The sequence below is a fragment of the Petaurus breviceps genome, unplaced genomic scaffold (assembly GCF_028583685.1).
Source record: "Petaurus breviceps papuanus isolate PSGF00001 unplaced genomic scaffold, PetGlider_PUasm1.0 313, whole genome shotgun sequence".
NCBI classification, from domain to species: Eukaryota; Metazoa; Chordata; class Mammalia; order Diprotodontia; family Petauridae; genus Petaurus; species Petaurus breviceps.
The window spans coordinates 529,454-545,737 of record NW_027186073.1 but is presented as its reverse complement, the minus strand read 5'-3'; the positions used below and the strand labels follow the sequence as shown (position 1 = coordinate 545,737).

General features: G+C 38.2%; 1 protein-coding gene across 1 annotated transcript; it reads right to left on the bottom strand.

The window, feature by feature from the left end:
- Positions 1 to 9,304: 9,304 nt before the first annotated feature.
- Positions 9,305 to 10,243, bottom strand: LOC138167823 (olfactory receptor 6C2-like). The gene has a single exon (XM_069096786.1). The coding sequence runs from the start codon at positions 10,241 to 10,243 to the stop codon at positions 9,305 to 9,307; it is 939 nt and encodes a 312-aa protein (XP_068952887.1).
- Positions 10,244 to 16,284: the final 6,041 nt, after the last annotated feature.

Sequence of the window (16,284 nt, the reverse complement as noted above, 5' to 3'; positions counted from 1 at the left end):
AGACAGAGAGAGAAAGAGAGAGAGACAGACAGATAGAGAAAGAGAGAGAGACAGACAGAGAGAGACAGAGAGAGGGACAGAGAGAGAGACTGGGAAGTCTTCATAAAAAAATTCAGCAATGCAATTTGGATATAAATGCTCAGAAGTGACTCTTGGACCCTTCTTCCTTTCACTAACTAAAAAAAGAATACCACCAACATACACACATATATGTATTGTTACCTCTTGAATCCATTCCTCATGAGAGGAGGATTCAAAAACTAATAGCCACATCTAATTCCTCTGTATCAGTTCTTTCTTTTGCATCTCATTTGTATAAGATAATTACTCTTTTTACCTTTCCCTAAACAGTTTTACTTTTTAGAATCACATCATACTCGGACCTACCCTAATCTTTCTTTTGAAATATCTAGTTACTGATAACAATCTTAAACATGCATTTTTCATTTCATAATATTGATCATAGCTTTCAGGTAGTCTGATTATGTTTATGTTTTCTCTTCTTGATCTGTTCTACAGATCAGTTCTTTTTCTTATAAGATATTTCACTTTCTCTTCTATTTTTTCCTTCTTTATATTTTGTTTTATTATTTCTTGATCTCTTATAATGTCACTGGTTTTTCCTTTCCCAATTCTGATGTTCAAGGAGTCATTTTCTTCCTTAATATTCTGAATATCTTTTTCCATTTGGTTAACTTTCTTTTCATAATCTTTTTGTTTTTCTTCTTGTCATTTTTTGTTGATTTTTCCTCAATCAATCTTACTTAATTTTTAAAGTCTTTTTTAAGTTCTTCTCTAAATCCTTTTTGGTCAGGTGGCCATTTGACATTATTCTTTGGGGGTAGAAGAGATTTTTTTTTTTTTTTTTCTGTTTCCTCCTTTGTCTTTTAACTGTGATTTTTTTTTTTTTTTCTATTCCCATACTTACTTTTTATAGTTGGGTTCTTTCCTCTTTGCCTGCTCATTTTTTTTAATTTGTAGAAGCTTAATATTCTCCTTCGGGTCTTCCCTCTGGCCTGGAAAGGAAACCAAGAACTCTGCCCTCCTGGATGTGTCCACAATCAGCAGAGTCCTAGCCCACTCTTTCCCCACTCACCTGATATGTGTTTATTCTTTCTTGCCCAAGCCTGCATCTCAGTAGCACAGCTGGATCTGGCATCCCTTTTCAGCAGAGGTTTTCTCAAAGTTCCCCCATCAGATTCCCAACTCCCCACACTGTCCAGGAGGTGAAAATTCCTCAGATTGGGGTAGAGGCTACCTCCCAACCCAGCTAGCCATAGGGCTTCCTGCTCACTGTTTCAGAGGAACTCCCTGAGGTTGTTTACACTTTATAGGGAGCAAACCTCAGTCCTAGGATTTTTCTTTACATCTTCTCCCATTGGCACAGGAGCACCTACTGTTCTACTCCCACTCTTGTTTATTTTTACTGCTCTAGATTTGCCCTGTATTGTATCTGGGGGAAATATGGAGAACTTGGAATTTTCTGACCTACTCTGCCATTTTCCCAGAATCCTCTCCTGTCTGGTATTAAATGCAGGAAATATTTTGATGAACTCTATATTGTTGAAAGACAAAACCGTTGGAAAGAGAATGTCTTCTTAGTTCTTGCCTTTCTTTGGACCCCTTGACCTATCAGTCTGGAGAGGACGACAGGTTTCCCTCAAATTGTACACTAACAACAGAAGATGTCTGCTTCATCTGTCCAATGTGCTGCAGTTGCATGGGGACCAATGAAATCACAAATGAAAGGACCCTTGGGGAACCCAAGTCCAAAAGTCACTAATGAATCTCTATTGTAATCAGCTTTGGCAAAAGACATAAAATAGGCAGCTGTGGGACCGGTACCTATCAGGAATGGAAAAATTATCAATAGCATCCAGCACAAGCTTGGTATACAGTAGTGAGTAAGTTGATGAAGGAAGAATGATGTCTCATTGGTTCTCCCCACATTTCCTAATATATTGGTCTTGAATGTTGTTTGATCCTCCAACTCTGTCATTAAAAAATTGAGTATACACTACACTACACACACACACACACACATACACACATTTATATATTATGCAATATACTAGTTTATTAATGTATTAGGAACTCAATTAGTGAGCTAGCATTTCTTAAATGCTTAGTATGTCAGACACTAGTCTGAGGGCTGGGTTACAAAGGAGGAACAAAATTTTGTCCCTGTCCTAAAGACATTTTAATGGAGGAGATGACCTCTCATGAGTCAAAGGTAAACTTAACATTTCCCTGTATAGCAATTCTTCCTGGATTTAGGTCAGTGGAAAAACATTCTCTACATACTGACTCAGTGACAAGGAGTATTTTCCAGGTGGGTGCTTTATCTAGTAACTTGCAATTTTTATGAGCCATTTAGGTACCCTAATGAGAAACATAGAAATAAAATAGAATTCAAGAAATGCAGTTGTATAATACTTAACAGGAATTGTTTTTTACTCATAAAAATTATTAGCAAAATGCATCACAGGACAAAATGGACTCATAATCTTTTTTCTCATGAGTAAATTAGATCATCTAAACCAAAAAGCAGAGAAGAGATCTCATTTTAAAAAATTCCAGCCAGAGATATGGATTATTAACTTCTTTCCATTGGGTCAGGGAGGTAGGAAAAGATCCCAAAGTTAGGTTTTTTTTTTGTTTTTATATTGTTCATTTAAAATAACTTATAAGCAAAGTCATATAGATAGAAAGAGAGAGAGAGAGAGAGAGAGATGGATAGATAGATATAGATATATGCACACAGACATGCACACACATTCATACATTAATACAGTTGTAATGATAGGTTGAAACAAAATTATTTATAAAATATTAGGATGATGCAAATATGCATTTTTACTTTATAAGTTTTGTGATTTGAGTCTTAATGAAGGACAACAAGCTCTGGGCTTCAGAATCATGAAGGAGTTCTTATTGATGTGGAAGTAGGGGTAGCTAGGTGGTGCAGTAAATAGAGTGCTGCACCTGGGGTCAGGAAGACTCATCTTCCCAAGTTCAAGTCTGGCATCAGACACTTAATAGTTGTGTGTGACCCTGGTCAAACCACTTAACCCTGTTTTCCTCAGTTCTTCATCTGTAAAATGAGCTGGAGAATACAATGACAATCTATTCTAGTGTCTTTGCCAATAGAACCCCAATGGAAACAAAACTGAAACAGATGAACAGCAACTACAACCATTACAACAATCCTTTTAGATGTAAGACGGTTTAAAACCTGAAAGGAATATAGTCTCTTCTGGCTACATATTCACAGTAAAAACAGCAATAAAACTTGGCTATGTGTTTCTATGCCTTTCCTCCCATCTACTATCATCTATGCCTTTTGTTCTTGTCAATGGTGGTCTTCAGTCATGTCTGACTCTAATGACCCCATGGACAAGTGCATGGGGTTCTCTTCAGTGACTTGCCATTTCCTTCCCCAATGTATTTCTATTTTACAGATGAAGAACTGAGGCAAATAAAAGTTAAGTAACTTGCCCATCATCATATTGCTATTAAGTGTTTGAGTCAAGATGTAAACTCAGATCTTCCTGAATCCAGGACTGATAGTCTATCCACTGAACAAGCTAGCTGTCTTATATCTTAACTGCCTGTACTTTACATCTTTTCTAAATATACTTATATGCATGGGAGAGAAGAAGTGTTCTTGTAATTGAGAAACTGGGGGACCCTAGACCTTTGGCCTACTCATTTGAGACAAATAGGGAGATATTAGAAATTAGATTTCTGAAGTACAGATCCAATACTCAGTAAATTAAAGTTTAAAAGATATCTAATTGAGGTATTAGCTATTTAACTAAAAGTGGCCCTGCTCTGTGTTCCTTTTAAAAATTAAAATTAAAAATCAAGTTTTTCAAAATTCAAATTTATTTTTCCAATTAGTAATCATTAATTGTCTTTCCCTCTTTCCATCACTATTGAACAATTTAAAAAAACACTCACAAAAATACGCAAATTTCCACATTGACCATATTCAAAAGCATATTCTCACATCACCTCTCTGGTAGGATATGGGTAGTGTGCTTCACATTAAGTCCTCTGAAACTGTGGCTAGTCATTGCACTGGGCAGTCTGAAAGTCTTTCAAAGCTGATTTGTTCTATAATGTTGTTGTCATATATGTTGGCCTACATCTGTTCCTTTCACTCTGCACCAGTTCACAGATGTCTTACCAGTTTTCTCTGAAACTATTCATTTCCTTCTTTCTTATGGCACAATAATATACAATAATTGCAATATAATCACAATTTGCATAACCTTTTTCTTATAGATATGTACTTCCTTGGTTTACAAGGGGTATTGCTGCCAAAAGGGTTGCTAAAAATATTTTTGCAGCTATGGCTCCTTTCCCTCTTTCTCTGATCTTTTTGGAGATATATGAATAGAAGTGATATTGCTTAATTTAGTGACATAGTTCCAAATTACATTCAAACATGGTTGGAGAGATTTATACCTTGACCAATGGTGTATTTTTGTGTCTGTTCCCTATTGGTTCTCTGACATTAAGACAACTTTCGCTTTAGAGCTTGGTAGTTGGATCAAAGAATCTCTTGTTGGATGTAAAAGCCTGATTCTGAAAAGAATGTAAAATGGCTCCTTAATGAAACAAAAACCAGATCACTTTTATATTGCAACTGTGAATTTGAATTTATCCCATGGAATATCATTGAGCTGCTCTGGCTACTTCCAGGGGACCATGTTTGCTGGCTCACTGATGAAGAACTGTGTCATGTGAGATCAGGACACAGAACTCTTATTGGACCCTTGGTTCAGTGGTCTTAGCAAGAAGTGTCTAGATGAAGGTGATTGGCTATTAGGTCAGGAGGTGTGACCCTTCTCAAGGACCTTAAAAGGAATGGCCCTATCCTCTAGTTTTCTGTCCTCAGGTAGTACTGGCTTCACTTTTGGAAGGTCTCCATCAACTACTACAGTGCTTATTGGACAACACAAAAAGATGAAATCAAACCTTGACTGGCTTGCCAAAAACAAAACAAAACAAAACAAAAGTATACTGAAGGGGAATTGTTTGGATATTACAAATCCAAAGTGGATGTAAAATGCTAATTGAGTACTCCTACAAAATGATTTATGCTGTTATATTTTAAGGCTCAGTCTGGCAGGAGTGTATACTGGTAGTTATCAGTCATTTTATGTCATTTTTGTCACTGTGTGCTTGTGAATCTTTTGTATAGAGGAAATAAATAGCTGTCCTATACATACACCACCATATTTATACAAAAATATACACTCTTTTGGTACACTGATTGCCTTTCTATTTTCCTTTTTTGAGAGATTATAGACAAGAGCCAGAACTAAACTTTAAGTTATGTTCCCCAGGGATCTAATTTGAGGAAGAAAAAAGTCAGAGTATGTGAACCCACTTTTTGGGCCCAGGCTGCTCAAACATCTGAAACTGGTCATCTATCCTTGAGTCTAGCACTAAGAGAGGCTCCGTAGTGAAGAAGTATAAGACGTGTTCCCTACTTTTTACTGTCTGTATGGAGACCTAATAGTTATCCTAATTATTATAATTCTCCTTTGCCTTGTCCTGTTCAGAAATCAAATCAATGTGAAACATAGTGGCCTTTATTCTAAAGGGGATACACCTCTATGGAAATAGTCTTTCATTCCACGCATTGGAAAGGACTGCCTTGAGGAAGAGGCAAATAATTATTGTACTATATTTGTAGGCAGCCTGAGAAAAAATATGTCCTGAACAAGAGATGTCAATAATCAGAACACTGAGAGATTTCCTGTAGAAGGACATGGAAGAGGCAGACTAACTTGACTCTTTTGGTCCAATAGAGTAATTCATGGTCGTGGAGAATAGGATTTGCTAATGGAGAAATTATTTCCTGAGAAATGTTTTATTTGACAAGCAAAGCTAATGAGTTATGCAGAGAGAGCAAGGGAAATTAACCTGTGGATTAAAAGAGCATAGCTTCCCATAAAGAAGATGCTGACCCAATAGCTAAGGAGTCTAGATGAAACTGGAAGCTGGAATCAGAGAGGAACCCTATAACCACATGTGCAGTGGAGCTTTGTCCAGAGGTGATCCCAAATTCCATGGAGAATGATCCAGACTTGCTTTTGCATTTGATGAAGGAGGGTTTGGCAGAAGCAATGCTACCAGTGTAGACAAGCGGGGATGATATATATGATGGAGACAATATATCTGTCAAAGACTTTTTGAAAGCTACTATGAAATCAGGATTCTAGTCCTGACTCACTATTATATTTTCAAAGACTTGTTCATTATGTCCCACCTGCCTCCATCCTCCCAAATAAAGGCCAATGGTTAAGGGAAACACCTTTTCCAAAATCATCTATCTGATTTGATATAATCAATTGTGTTAATATATTTTTTTTGCTTTTTGGAGGGGGAGGGCAAGGCAGTTGGGGTTAAGTGACTTGCCAAAGGTCATATGGCTAGTAAGTGTTAAGTGTCTGAGGCCAGATTTGAACTCAGGTCCTCCTGACTCCAGGTTGGTTGTTCTATTCACTGTGCAACCTAGCTGCCGCAATTGTATTAATATTATATCATTCTCAGAGTATACCAAAAGTTCGACTTGGTTATTGAGTATAACTAACTCTCAGCATTGTCTACTCTCATAAATTTGCTCCCTTTGTACTTTCTCTCCCAGTTTCACTCTGAAGAACTCATATTCATTTTTTTGGACAGAGTAATTAGAATTACTCCCTTGCTTAAGCTGGGTGAAAAACATGATAATGACACAAAGACTCTGTATCTATGTTTGAAAATCCCTGCCATTTGAATTATAAATTATAAAGAACAATGTCTTGCATAAGCCAGAAAAATTCAAAATACCAAGTCAATTCTTCAATAATATGAACCTGGCAGAGACAAACAGGAACCAAATGTAGTAGGAAGAGTACAGTAATAATTTCATTAAGTAAGGACACTATTCCTGCTGCATTAGAGGCTTGAGTCACCTATACCTCCATGCATAAGCAATGGCTATATAATTTCCTTCCTATATGTTCCTTAGGTGTATATCTACTCTTCCCATGGATAACATGTCTATTTGTGTCTCAATTTTATGTGAGGAATATATTATTACTTTTATTGATGTGATATCATGTTAAAATTTTTTTGAACTCAGTTTGATCTCAGCTTGAGTAATAAAACTAAATACATTTGTGAGAGGTAGGGAATTGTTGTTTTGAGTGCATGCAAGCCTGGAGAGTACCTCAAACCTCATATGTCCTGGTCTTGGGAACCATTTTGTGAGTTAGAGGGGTACCTCCAGGTGCTACACAGTGGGTGTAACTTCATTCAAAAGCATAGATCATAATAACTTATGAGGCCCCACTGGTTAGACAAAAGATAAAGTTAATTCAAAACAAAGGCATGTAATGAAATAGAGTATAAAGAAAAGTAAAAAGAAATTTCCCCCCCTATAAATGGGATAACAAGAACAGTGGGTCAATTTGTAGGCTGTATTGATGCCTTCAAGTGCTACATAAATTTAATGCCAGGAATCTAGTCAACTTTCCCCTTAAGTAATTGACTTAGGGGGAAAAGAAAACAGTAGAATACTTAAAGGCTTGAAGATATATGGCAATACATCTAAAGGTCTGATTATAGGAAAGAATACATGAAAATAAATGTCATTAACAACATTTAAGAAATTTTTCATCTCAAGGAAAGAGTAAATTGTAATAGAAAAATGTTTTTTTCCCATTATATGCTGCCAGATTGGAAAAAAATAATTTATTTTTTGAGGAAAGTAGCTAACAAAGCTCTATGCCTATTATTAAGGTTTACTTTTTGAGAACATGATCAATAATTTGTCTCCTACAAGTCAGCAAAATACAGCGCTAAAAGTGAATGGATCTGGGATGCAAGCAGAAAGTGTTTTATTTTATTTTATTTTGTTTTTTGGAGGGCAATTGGGGTTAAGTGACTTGCCCAAAGTCACACGGCTAGTAATTGTGTCAAGAGTCTGTGGTCAGATATGAACTCAGGTCCTCCTGACTCCAGGGCCAGTGCTCTAATTACTGAGCCACCTAGTCACCCCATGAGAAAGTGTTATTTTTAAATGAAGGAGAAAAATCCACTGCTTGAAACTAAGGGACAAACTGAAATGTTAATAAAATCTGAAAAGTAATAACTTCTGATTTCTTACTTCAGGGCACCCTTCCCACTTTCAGTCTTGAAGACATGTTTTATTTGAATGCTTTGACTTTTACCTTCCATGGTTTTAAGCCAAAAGCTTCATGTGACAATTTACATTGAGCTAATTTCAGTGTTCAGGAAGGAGATCTCAGTATTTGGGCTTTCATATTTTATAAGATGAATTGCCAGGCAAAACTGATTTCTCACTTGATTACACTACTTTGACTATTCTCTGACTGACATCTCCACTATGCACCAGGAAACTCATTATTGGGAAGACTTAATCTTCCTGAAGGATCTCTTCAGCCTTGGCAGTCCACCTCAACATTGTCCTCTGCCTCTGATTGATTGGATGGTGGAGTCATGATATCCAAACTACCAGGTAAGGATCAAGCTCAACTCAAAGATTCCTCAAATATTTCTCACCTGAGTGCACCAGTTTGGGACTTCTCTGACTAACTTCTTCACCATTAACCTCACACAGGTTACCTTTCTTCTCTCTCCTACTTTTCAGCTCTCTTTTGTTTGTGTTGTCTTCTTAAATAAATTTTAATTTCTTGTGGGGCAAAGATTGTCTTATTTTTTTTGCTTTCTGGAGGGGGAATGCAGGGCAATCAGGGTTAAGTGACTTGCCCAAGGTCACATGGCTAATGTTAAGTGTCTGAGACCAGATTTGAACTCAGGTTCTCCTGACACCAGGGCAGGTGCTCTATTCACTACACCACCTAACCACCCCCTTTCTTTTTAAAAAATCAGTGTCTTTGTGTTTAACACAGTACCTGGTATGTAATAGGCAGTAAAATTATATTGACTACTAAGTAAGGGGCTGGAAAGTTTTTTGGTAATAAGTTTCTCATACATAGTTGGTCCTAAAAGAATCTTCCATGGATTTTATAGAAATGTAGTGGTGAGAGAAATGGTTGAAAGCAAGCGAAAACCATTGAAAAAGGGATGGAGTGGGGAGGGGAAAACCTAAATCAGTGAGGATTTCTAGATAAGAGATTGTAAAATTTGTGGTAAAATTTGGTTCTGTGGGTAAGGTGGCATCAGTCAGAGAATAAAATTGGGTCATAGGACCCAGAACAAAGAATTCAAAACTATTCAGGTTTTCTTTCACTAATTACATCTAAATTTCATTTATTTCTTACAGCTTTGAAATCAATACAATCCTTTTTAATGTGTCTCTGAAAGCTTGCATCACTTGTTTATTCCTCAGGGTATAAATAAAGGGGTTCATTACTGGTGCCACAGAAGTTGCAAGTACTGATACCACCTTATTCATGGCCACTCCTTCTTTTTCAGAAGGTTTGATATAGATGAAGATGCAGGTGCCATAAGTCATGGAGACAACAATCATGTGGGAGGAACAAGTGGAAAAGGCTTTTTTCCTTTGCTCAGCTGAGGGGAACCTCAGAATAGTCCTGACAATATAAGCATATGATAGAAGCACTAACACTAAGGTGATGATGAGTGTCAACACAGCCAAGGCTAAAATCACTCTTTCTAGGAACTGTGTATCAGAGCATGCTATTTCCAGCAATGGTGATATATCACAGACAAAATGGTCAATAATATTGGAGTCACAAAATTCTAGCTCAAGACCCCCACCAAGTATTGGAATGATGATCATTAACCCAGACAACCAACAACCAAGGAGAAGCTGGTGACAGACTCTATTGTTTATGATGGTTGTATAGTGCAGAGGTTTGCAGATGGCTACATACCGGTCATAAGACATGGCAGCCAAGAGAAAAAATTCTGAGGCCCCAAAGAGGATACCAAAAAATAATTGAGTGAAACATCCATTATAAGTCACAGTATAATCCCCAGTTGACATGTGGTACAAGAATCTGGGAATACAGACAGTTGTGAATGACAATTCTAAGAAGGAAAAATTCCTAAGGAAAAAATACATGGGGGTTTTAAGGTGGAGATTCACCCAAGTGAGAGTGATGATGGTCAAGTTCCCAGTTACACTTAGGAGGTAGGTCAGAAACAGAAAGATAAAAAGCAGAACCTTTAGCTGTGGGTCATCTGTCAATCCCCGAAAAATGAATACTGTTATCCCAGTGTGGTTTCTCATTTCTGAACTCTTTCTTTTGATGGATCTGTATGTGAGAGAGAGAGAGAGAGAGAGAAAGAGAGGGGGGGGGGGATTGGAGTTGAGAAGAACCAACAGAAAATAACTCAGCAATGCAATTTGGATGTAAATGCACATAAATCATCTTTGGCCCTTTTTCTCTTTCGCTGCCTAAAAAACAATCACACCCACATCATTGTGTTATCCTTTATAGCTTTGAGCTGTGCATCAGCTACTGAGCATAGCATTTTTAAGGACTTTTATCCTCTATCTTTATTTTCCTCCCCCCATTTCCTTTCTTCCACTCCAATCCTTCCCAATCAACATTACTTTGTATTATCTAAAAAGGTTCTGTTGATTCCTTTTGTTTTCCCATTATACTTATTTGCAGATAAACCTCCTTCACTGAATCCCTTTGTGACCTAAAAAAAAAAGTTAAGCAAGATCAACACAGTGACCATCTATGACAGTGTATGCCAAATACCCTTTTGTTCCCATCCCACAATGCTTTCAACCATTCCCCTACTGTCGGGTACACACTCACTTCATATCCACTTTGTTGCTACCACAGAAAATACCATGATATCTTGGAATATATGTGATGACTCTTTTTGTATGCACAGTGGTGAGATCACTGCTTCACAGACTATGAATATTTTCTTCACTTTTGTCAGAAAATTTCAAATTGTATTGTATAATGGATCTGTTCAACCTATCTTTACTTCTAACAATCAAACATTATTGTCCTTATTTTACCAGATTCTTTCCAAATTGTGTAGTTTCTTTTTTTTACCTTTGCCACTATATGCACTGTGTGAGATTAAATCTCAGAGTCTTAATGAGTTCTTTTAATTTTAATTTCTCCCACTTTTTAAAAGAATTTTTAATTGTTATTGGTAATTTTCAATTTTTATCTTGTAAAATATTGCTTAAAACAGGAAAATTTTCTTGGACTTATACATTTGCATTGTGTACACACTTTAAACTTAACTAGTTCAATGGGAAATTCTGTGAATTCACATATGTGATCTAAAAGCCCAGTTTCTTCTCTAACTTTACACCCTCTCTGAGTTCTTTCTCTATGATAAAAACAGGCTGCTTTATAACCAGACTACATATTCCCCAAGTTCTTTTGGCTTCTTTTGAGGAGGATCTAGCTTCTCTTAAAGCAACAGAGCTAAGAAAAGAGCTTCATAGACATGTTATCTGTCCAGGATTTATCTATTTTATCCAAGGCAATGCTGAATTTGCTGGGGGGAGGGGAGGTGATGGTAGGAGAAATCAAGGCTGGGACTTAGAGTCACAATTAATGTTGAGGTTGAAGTCTTTTTTTTTTTAAAGCAATCGGGGCTAAGTAACTTGCTCAAGGTTACACAGCCAGTTATTTCTGGGTGTGGTGCTGAGTATCTGAGCCCAGATTTGATCCAGGTCATCCCGACACTGGAGCCGGTGCTCTTACTCGCTGAGCCACCTGGCCGCCCCTAAGTAATTGGGGTTAAGTAACTTGCTCAAGGCTACACGGCCAGGTGTTTCTGGGTGGGTGCGAAGTGTCTGAGCCCGGGATTCGATCTCCAGGTCTTCTCAACACTGGAGCTGGTGCTCTTACTCACTGTGCTCCCTGGCCGCCCCTGAGGTTGAAGTCTTAATGGAAAATATCAGTGCCCACCAGACCCAGAAACCATTCTCTCCACATCCCAATATCCTCAAGGGACATGTAACTGAAGTAACAGAAGTCCATTAGGAAAAGCTACCTTAAGCCACTTGAACCTAAGTCTTCCATGCACAATCCTACATCATGCTCATTGCTAACATGTCTAATATTTAGGAGACCTGATCTGCTAGTTCCATTCTACTTTTTCTGACTATATATTCTCTCAAAAATTACTTCACCATGACATGGCCCTATAGTCCCAGACTAGGAAGCACAGTCAGAGGAAAAATCTATTCTCTAGGTCCATAACAGGAAGCAGACCCATTATGGTGTCAGGTACTAATTTCATATTAGAAAGTGTGGTCGTGGGGTAAAAGATAATCTTACCACAGGTGCCAGTGTGGAGGAGGGCAAAGTCTTTCTAAAGAAGGTTGTCAGCAACTTCTTTGGGAATTAGGTCAACAAAGTGTGGGGAAGAGAAGTACAGTTAGGAAAGGGGGAAAATGTTAATAGGACCCAGGAGGAGGGGGCAGTTAAGGTTATGTGGGAGGGGACAGTAATTTTGCTGGAAGAAAATTTTATATAGACAGAGGAGGCACCCACAACCAAGGAGGGATCCCACCTGTCCCCACCACACTCATCCCAGTTAAGTACATCCAAGGGCACAGACCCATTTGCTCTAAGCTCATTCATTCTAAGTAAGTCCCTGCTCAGAAAACATCTCTCCACTCCCAATGAGATCCACAAGGTTTCCACAACCACTCTTGTGCTTTGCTAGCCACCTTTTATCCAACTTCTATTTGGAGTGAACAAAATTACTCCCTCCTGAACAACTACAAGGCCATTTTATCTCCACTGAGAGCTGCAAACTCTCAGCCCTAACAAAATTCTTCTTCTATTTTTTTGCCTCATTTCTAGTTTCCATATTTTTGATTGTGAATCAACTTTTCTGAGTGCTATTCTTTTAACTTAGAGGCAATTGGTGTCTCAATGGTTTGAGGACTGGGACTGTTATAAGGAAGAGCTGAATTCAAATCCATCCTTAGATTCTTCCTGGCTTTGTGACCCTGGACCAGTCACTTAACCTGTTTGCTTGAAAAAAAGGATCCACTAGGGAAGGAATTGGCAAAATGTTCTAGTTTCCTTTGCAACTAAACCCCATTGACATTATGATCCTTTGGGTCCTGAAGACTTGGACTTGACTGAAAAGCAACCCCATTACCTTATCATGTCACCTGTCCTGTCCTGTACCACCTGGATGTCCACTGGAATTTGTATCTGTGAGTCCTTTCAAACAACTAAATGGAAGAGGCTCAATTTCAACTCAGGTTCCTTAGAATCTAGAACCACTTCTCTATCCACTGTGACCCAAATTTGTTTTTCAATAATCACTAATTAATGATATTCAGTTACTAAACAAATATTTTCCATGTGCACTTCAGGTAATTTTTTCCCATTCTGCATTGGAATAGGCTTTCCTGGGAGAAACCAGTTTGTTACAGGGATAAGATTTACTTGGCTGTTGTAATATATTATCCACCAATAAACCTCAAAGGTTTTTGCCCTGAACTTCGTGAAATGGAGCTTCATTCTGGCAGTTAAGATGTTGGAATCACCTTGGCTTAAGTGCCCATGTCACATAATATAGGATCCAATGTTAAAGGCACCCTCACATGCAAGGTGCTCTGACCCAGATCAACTTAAAGCCATGATTAGATGAAAGATGAAATATTCCTCCCTCATCAATAGTTCTTCAAAGGAAGACCACATAGATAACACCCGTGTCAAAACTATAGCCTCCAAGAGGCTTAATTCTGGACCTGCCTCTTCCCTCTTTCTCTAAGCCCCAGCTCCAGGAGTCTAGTGACCTCACACATTTCCCCCCTCCTTGGGTATTGAATTACACATTTTCCAAGTTACTTTACCTTCCTTCCTCCCTTCTGACTTTCTCTCCAGCTCTGTTCCAAGGTAGATATTGGTTAAAATTGTCTTTTATCTAGTTCATTTTTTGATATTAACAAATTATGTTTTAATCCTCTCAGGGATGCTTATTTATTAAGTGAGGATGCTTGTTCATTCAAAGGAAATAACAATAACTGTGAAATTTTTGGAACTGTGCTGCATGGGAATGGCAAGTTAGCTTTTAGTGGGAGGCTGTCATGTGCCCCTCAAATTCCAGAGGCAAGTATGTAATCCACACAGATATGAAGCTGGCCCTATGAAGGTACTTTCCCCAAGGAATACATGTCAAAGTTCCCATGATACAGAATAAAAGTAGCATCTCAGAAATGATTTCCTTTCTTTTTTTCTTTCTTTCAACAGGTCTCACTTCTGTGTTTCTGTTTAGGGAACCTGCCTCATCTATCCTATCCCCACAATTTAAAAAAGGGGTCGGGGAGTAGTGATATTACCATTCATCGTTTTACTTACTTTCCTGTCCGTGCTTTAGGTCTCACCAAACAGTTTTTTTTTCCCAATTGCTCCTGGAATGCCTCAAAGCTGAGCAGCAACATATTAATGGAAAAACATATCTACTTCTGGCCACAATGTCTCACAAACCCATGAAATCACCCTAAGAGGTACAATGGAGTTTGTCCTAGGTTATCATCTTCTGAAATACACCAATTCTCTCTCTCATTACCATCTCTAAAATGAGGCTGCATCAGAAATCCTGTCCTGCATTAAATACAGGAAATATTTTGATGAGCTGTATGTTGCTAAAAGAAAGACTGATCCTTTGGAAAGAGAATGGCCTCTCGGGTCATTCCTTTATTTGGATCTCCTGATCTGGCCTGTCTGGGCATGGGGACTAGTTTCCTCCAAACTGCACACTAACAGCAGATGATATTTCTTTCATCTGTCCATGTGCAACAGGTGCCTGGGGACCAACTGAGTTCATAAATGAAAGGACCCTTGGGGAAATTCAAAAGTCACTAATAAATCTCTATTGCAATCAACGCTGGCAAAAGACATAGACTAGTAGCTTTAGTACCACAAAGTACCACAAAAGATGGAAAAGTAGCATCAGACAGTGACTTGGTACATGACAGTGAGTCAGGTAATGAAGGAAGAGGGACATCCCATTGCTCTTCCCTACATCATCTAAAATGGTGGCCTCCGAAGTTATTTGATCCTTCACATCCATCAGTTAAAAAAGTGAACATACAGCACTGGCCCTAGAGCCAGGAGGATATGAGTTCAAATCTGGCCTCAGACACTTAACACAAAAACTAGCCATGTGACCTTGGGCAAGTCACCTAACCCCAATTGCCCTCCAAAAAAGCAAAAAATAAATAAAAATAAAAAATTGTCGTGGCTAGGTGGCACAGTGAATAGAGCACCAGCCCTGGAGTCAGGAGGACCTGAGTTCAAATCCGGCCTCAGACACTTGACACATTTACTAGCCATGTGACTTTGGGCAAATCACTTCATCCCAACTGCCCTCCAAAAAAAAAGAAAGTAAAAGAAAAGTGAACATACACACACACACATACACTCGTTTATATATCATGCAATGTATTACTTTATTAATTTATTAGAAAGTCGGTCACCTAGCATTTATTAAATGCTTAGTATGTATCAGATACTAGTCTGAGTGCTGAATTACAAAGGAGGACAAAAATATCGTGCTTGTCCTAGAAGACGTTTTAATGGAAGAGACAACATGTAAATAACTAAATGTAAGATATATAGAGAGTAGATGGAAAGTAATCTCATAGGGAGGGCACTTGGGTAGTCAAATTGAGCTAGGGGCAAAAAAGGTTTCTTGCTGAAGGTGGGATGTTAGCACCATTGAGGGAAGCTAAGAGATAGAGGAAGTGAGGGGGGCATTGTGTTCCAGACTTGGGGGAATCCCAGTGCAAAGTCACAGGACTGGGAGATGGGATGTCTTGGTAAGGAATAGCATAGACTTTCACTTAAGAAGAGATACAACCTTCTTTCCCTTTGACCTGTGCTTTGATGTCTCTGAGGATGGAGTGAGTGCAGATATCTACAACCAGTTTATCTCTTCTCTGAGAATAAAGCTGAAAGACGCGGACTCTCCGGCTCCAACTTTAGATCAAGGAAGCACTTAAATGAACAAATGACCATATGAAGCTCCTGTTCATTGGCAAGATCTTCAAGTCAAGCAATCAAGTATTTATTAAGCATGTTCCAGGCTTTGCACTAAGCACTGAAGTACAAATAAAACCAAATTTTAAAAAGTCCATCCTCAAGGAACCAGCAGTCTAATATATAAACAATTAGGTGCAAATAAGATATTTACAGGACAAACTGGAGGTAATATCAGAGGGAAGGTACTTAGTATTAAGAAAAGAGGGAATGTTTTCTTGTATAGCATTGGATTTTACTTGGCACTCTAAGAAATGGAGATGAGGAGGGATAAAATTCC